This window comes from Balaenoptera borealis (genome assembly GCF_965194805.1).
Source record: "Balaenoptera borealis genome assembly, chromosome: 19".
Taxonomy (NCBI): Eukaryota; Metazoa; Chordata; class Mammalia; order Artiodactyla; family Balaenopteridae; genus Balaenoptera; species Balaenoptera borealis.
This window is the reverse complement of record NC_138878.1, coordinates 54,818,067-54,824,490: the sequence shown is the minus strand read 5'-3', so window position 1 is coordinate 54,824,490 and position 6,424 is coordinate 54,818,067. Positions and strand designations below refer to the sequence as shown.

Genomic DNA, 6,424 nt, shown 5'->3' with positions numbered 1-6,424 from the left:
CTGGTCTGGGAGGATCCCACATGCTGCGGAGCAACTAGGCCCGTGAGCCACAATTACTGAGCCTGCGCGTCTGGAGCCTGTGCTCCGCAACAAGAGAGGCTGCGATAGTCAGAGACCCGCGCACCACGATGAAGAGTGGCCCCCACTTGCCGCAACTAGAGAGAGCCCTCACACAGAAACGAAGACCCAACACAGCCATAAATAAATAAATAAATAAATAAATAAATAATTTTTTTAAAAAAAGGGCATTTCCACATTCTGTGAATTTTCCTCCATTATGAATATTCTGATAATCCATAAATAGAGAAATGCTAGTAAAGGCCTTCCTATGTTACATAAAAATACACCATAAATTTCTGAATCTGAACAACATTTGGGTCATAACTAAAAAATTTGAAACATTATTTACATTCTGAGGGGTTCTCACCAGTATAAATTATTTAATACCTTATAAGAATTGAACCATATCTAAAAGCTTTCCCATGTTCTTTTCATTCAAAAATTTTCCCAGTGTTATAAATGTATGGATGTACTATACATTCTCTACTGCATATATATGCTTTTCTACAGTCCTTAAATTCATAAGTTTTCTTTCCAGTATGAATTTTCTGATGTACTTTAAGGCCTGAACTAAGCCTAAAAGACTTACTGCATTTGTTACATTCAGAAGGTATCTCACCACTGTGAATACTCTGATGTCCAGTAAGTCATCCATACACACTAAAGGCCTTCCCACATGCCTTACATTCATAGGGTTTCTCACCAGTGTGAATTCTATGATGTATTTTAAGGCTTTCAACATGACTAAAGGCCTTCCAACATTCTTTACACTCACATGGTTTCTCACCAGTACGAATTCTCTCATGCCTGTCAAGGTTTGAGGTGCGACTAAAGGCCTTCCCACAGTTTTTACATTCATAAGTTTTCTCACCAGTATGAATTCTCTGATGCATTCTTAGGCTTCCACCATGAATAAAGGCCTTCCCACATTCTTTACACTTATAGGGTTTCTCACCAGTATGAATTCTCTCATGTTGAATAAGTGCTGAAGCATGACTAAAGGCCTTCCCACATTCATTACATTCATAGGGTTTCACGACAATATGTATTTGCTGATGTGGAATGAGTTGATAGCCAGAACTAAATGTCATCCCACATTCCTTACATTTATAGGGCTTCTCCCCAGAATGAATTCTCTCATGTTGAACAAGATTTGAGGCATGACTAAAGGCCTTCCCACATTCCTTACATTTGAAACCCTTGTAACAAACCCTTGTTTGTTACAAGGGTTTCTTGCCAGTATGCATTCTATGATATACTCTAAGATCTATACCACGACTAAAGATCATCCCACATTCACAGCATTCATAAGGTTTTTCACCTTATGAACTCTACCATGTTGCACAACATGAGAGGCTTGACTAAAGGCCTTCCCACATTCCTTACATTCATAGGGTTTCTCACCAGTATGAATTCTCTGATGTATTCTAATTCTTCTACCTTGACTAAAGGCCTTTCCACATTCATTACATACATAGGATTTCTCACCAGTATGAACTCTGCCATGTTGAGTAAGATGTACGGCACAACTAAAGGCCTTCCCACATTCTTCACATTCATAGGGTTTCTCCCCAGTATGAATTCTCTGATAACTCTAAGTTCTATCGTATGACTAAAAGTCATTCCACATTCCTCACATTTACAGGGTTTTCCACCAGTATGAATTCTCTGATGTCACAGAAAGTTGGATGCATGATTAAAGGCCTTTCCACACTGCTTACATTCATAAGGTTTCTCACCAGTATGAATTCTCTGATGTAGAGTAAGAGATGAATATTTTTTATACATGTGGACATTTTCATAGCTGATTATTTCATACCTTGACTTCAAATCTAAAAGAAATGAGAAAAACATTTTGTTTTCCTTGACAAAGAACAGTGTGTATTCTATAGTATATTCTTTTAAATTAAAAATATCACTCATTAGGACTTCCCTCGTGGTGCAGTGGTTAAGAATCTGCCTGCCAATGCAGGGGACATGGGTTCGAGCCCTGGTCTGGGAAGATCTCACATGCTGCAGAGCAACTAAGCCCATGCACCACAACTACTGAGCCTGTGCTCTAGAGCGTGTGCACCACAACTACTGAGCCCATGCGCTGCAACTACTGAAGCCCGCGTGCCCTAGGGCCTGTGCTCCACAACAAGAAAAGCCACCATAATGAGAAGCCTACACTCTGCAACGAAGAGTAGCCCCCACTTGCCACAACTAGAGAAAGCCTACACGCAGGAACGAAGAACCAAAGCAGCCAAAATAAAAAAATTAAAAAAAAAATTTTTTTTAAATCACTCATTAGAGATGAATACTTTAGACAACTCTAAAATCAGCTATACAGTTTGTAACAGTTACTGACACTTTCTCCATAACTCATTTATCACACTTTGCTACAGTGATTTAATATACTCTTTCCTGCATCAGTTTCCATCAAAGACTTACAGAGGTGTGACTGGCCAAAACTGTGAAAACAGCAGCAAAAAAACGATTGTGATAAATGGTAACAATACAATGGAAAGCAATGAGTCCAAAATGATACAAGAGAAAATAAATGAAAAAAATCATCTTCACCATCAAATAACTCCTTAACTGAAGAAGTTCTAGTAGCATCATGGTGATGTAAACTTGTTACAGTCGACTTCCCTCTCTGATATCAATTAAAAATGCTTGACAAAATAAAAAAAATCAAACACCTAAGGTCCGTAAATTAAACAAAATAGGGCTTGTGGAGGGGAGTGAAAACCTTAAAAAACGACCTACACTAGGCTGAGTTTCTTGCCACCTTCTCTACCACTCATAGCCTTGCCAGACGGGTATATTGGGGCAAAAATGAGCTGTCAAAGCCCCAACATATTTCCTGATACAAGAATCATGGCAAGGAACACTACCAAACTGGAAAGTGAGAGAGGAACCCTAGAAAGGAAACATTCGGAGAGGGAGATTTCCTAATTTTGGGTGGAAACAAGTACAAATCTTAGCCTAAACATGAATCACATAATGCATGAGAAGGACACAAACGAGTACAGCAAAGCGTTAGAGAACCAGAGAATTACACTACTTCCCATGAACAGCAGGACAGAACGTGTAGTCTAAATTTTATTGCTTCAATTCCTTGCTAAAGTAAAAATATCAACATATCAACACAACATAGCACTCACAATGTCCATGAAACAATTTAAAATTATTAATTGTAAAAAGAACAAAAAAACGTGATCCCCTCTCAAGGTAAAAGATAAACCACAGATGCTGAGACAACCCAGATGTTGTAATTATCAGACAAAGATATAAAAGCAGTTATTTTAGCTATACTCTAAGAGATTAAAAAATTTTTTAAAAACCACACATTTGGGCTTCCCTGGTGGCGCAGTGGTTGGGAGTCTGCCTGCCAATGCAGGGGACGCGGGTTCGGGCCCTGGTCTGGGAGGATCCCGCGTGCCGCGGAGCGGCTGGGCCCGTGAGCCGCAATTGCTGAGCCTGCGCGTCTGGAGCCTGTGCTCCGCAACAAGGGAGTCCGTGATGGTGAGAGGCCCGCGCACCGCGATGAAGAGTGGCCCCTGCTTGCCGCAACTGGACAGGGCCCTCGCACAGAAACGAAGACCCAACACAGCCGTGAATAAATAAATTAATAAAATTTAAAAAAAAAACAAAAAAAAAACCACACATTTGAAATTATTGATAAGAAATATAGCCAGAGAAAAAGAAACCACATAAACGAAAAAATTAAAATTGTAGAACTGAAATATATAATTTCTAAAATTGCTGGATGAGCTTACAGCAGAATGGAAATGACAGAGGAAAAAGGTAAACATGATAGATGTATAGAAGTTATTCAAGTTGAAACTCATCAACAGTACAGGTTAAAAGTTTTATAATAGAGCTTCAGGGACTTGTGGTAATATATCTAAAAATGTGATTAGAATCTGAAAAGAAAAGGGACAGACTGAGGCAAAAAATTGTCTGATTGAAAAAAACAACACTACTAAAGGAATTTATTTAGGCTTATGGAAAATGATACAAAAGAGAACCCTGAATCTTCAGGAAAGAAAGATGGCATCATGAAAGGTAAATATCTAGGTAAATACATAAGATCATTTATTTCCCTATTAAGTTATTTCAGATATATTTGACTCTTGAAAGCAAAGTTTATAACAGTCTGGTGGTGTTTTCAGTATGTGTAGATATGATAAACATGACAATTATAAAGGGAAAGGTAAATATAAACATATTGAAGATACAAGGTTTGTTCATTTTACAAGAAATGCTACAATATTTGTAAAAACAGATTGTGAAAGCCTAGGTATATTGTATACTGTAACCCCTATAACATACACTAAAACAAATATTCAAAGAGAAATAGCCAAAATACCAACAGAAAAACTAAAATGAATGCTAAAGAAGTATTTAAATACTCCAGTACAAGGCAGGAAATGGGAAACAGAAAACCTAAAACAAAGGGAGATAGGACATTAGGAAGATAGTGCACTAGGAAGATACAGCCCCTCGTTCTCCCCAAGAGACCCTGAATTAACAGCATTATATGTACCAAAATACTTTTGTGAAAACTCTAAAAACTAGTTAAGGGGCTCCAGCACCCAGATAAGCACATAAACAAGAGAAGAGACAGCCAAGAAGGTTACAAGTTGGTGACAGTTTGCTTGCCCTAGCCCCTCTTGCCACCCAGTGTAATGAGGTGTGATGGGGAGAATAGCTACTCCTAATTTCTGGATCCTTCCTCAGGATAGGAAAAAAGTGAAAGTTGTGTCCAACATTCTGACTTCTCTAGGGGCTGCCCAAGGGACTGGTTTCTGTCTCATCTGGCTTGGACTGATGATGAGAATGGTGGCATAGTTTGTATATCAGATTGGAGGCGACTGAAAACACAGGTGAGCACTGCAGTGTATTAAAGCAGCAGAGAATATACATTTCCAGAGGCAGGCACCAGGAGAAGCAAAATATTAAGGGTAGAGGAATACAACAGAAACTGAAAGGTCCTCAGAAGAAACAGGAAATTAAAATAGTTAAAAGAAGCCATTTATACTAAAATAAAAGCATACACACAACCCCAAAGAAGATGCATCCCAACAAAAGGTTTGAAAGGTTCCAGAACCCCTGGCTGGGCTTACTGGTGAAGGTAGTAAGCCAGTCTGTAAAGAGTGGGAGAGGCGGCTGTTTCTACAAAGCCAAAATCTCAATGAAAAATCACAAGGGATACAGAGAAACAGGGAAATACAGTCCAATCAAAGGATCAAAACAAAGCTCCAGAAACCAACTCTAAAGAAAAGCAGACCTGTGAAGTTCCTGAAAAAGAATTTAAAATGATGTTTTGAAGATGTTAACAAGCTAAAAGAGATCACAGATAGACAAATAAATGAATTCAGCAAAACAATGCATGAAGACAATGAGAATATCAACAAAGAGATAGAAATTATAAGAAAGAACCAAACAGAAGTTCCGGAGCTGAGAAATACAATAACTAAATGGAGAAATTCACTAGAGGGGTTCAATAGCAGATTTCATCAGGCAAAACAAAGAGTCAGCAAACTTGAAGAGAGGTCACTTGAAATCATCAAGTAAAAAAGAAAAATGAATGAAGAGTGCCTAGGGCACTATAGGAGAATATCAGGAGGACCAATATACACATTGTAGGAGGCCCAGAAGGAGAAGAGCAAAGGGGCAGCAAGATTATTAGAGAAATAATGGCTGAAAATTTTCAAAATATGAGGAAAGAAATGGATACACAAATTTAAGAAGCTCAATGAACTCCAACTAGGAAAATTCAAGAGATCCACATCAAGACACATTTATAGTGTGTATTATATAAAACGGCTGAAATTCAAAGAAAGAAAATGAATAAGCAAGAGAAAACAAACTTATCAAAAGTAAGTGGGCTTCCTTAATATCAGTGTATTCTTCAGCAGAAACTTTGCAGATCAGAAGAAAATGGGGTGAAATATTCAAAGTGCTGAAAGAAAAGAAAAAAAAAACTATCAACCAAGAATACTGTATCTGGAAAAACTGTCCTTCAAAAATGAAGGAGTGAGACTTCCCTGGTGGCACAGTGGTTAAGAATCCACCTGGCAATGCAGGGGACATGGGTTTGAGCCCTGGTCCGGGAAGATCCCACATGCTGCGGAGCAACTAAGCCTGTGCGCCACAACTACTGAGCCTGTGTGCCACAACTACTGAAGCCCACGTGCCTAGAGCCCATGTTCTGCAACAAGAGAAGCCACTGCAATGAGAAGCCCTGAGAAGCCCACGCACCACAACAAAGAGTAGCCCCCGCTCACCGCAACTAGAGAAAGACCGTGCACAGCAACAAAGACCCAAAGCAGGCATATAAATTAATTACTTTTAAAAAAACAAATGAAGGAGT

At 38.8% G+C, this 6,424-nt stretch overlaps 1 protein-coding gene across 1 annotated transcript; it reads right to left on the bottom strand.

Annotated features, from left to right (window-relative positions):
- Positions 1-337: 337 nt before the first annotated feature.
- LOC309616635 (uncharacterized protein) lies at positions 338-3,698 on the bottom strand. The gene has a single exon (XM_082367452.1). The coding sequence runs from the start codon at positions 1,149-1,151 to the stop codon at positions 708-710; it is 444 nt and encodes a 147-aa protein (XP_082223578.1). The 5' UTR covers positions 1,152-3,698; the 3' UTR covers positions 338-707.
- Positions 3,699-6,424: the final 2,726 nt, after the last annotated feature.

Coding starts and splice junctions, on each gene's coding strand:
- LOC309616635 (XM_082367452.1), bottom strand. CDS start 1,151: ATGACATTTAGTTCTGGCTATCAACTCATTCCACATCAGCAAATACAT.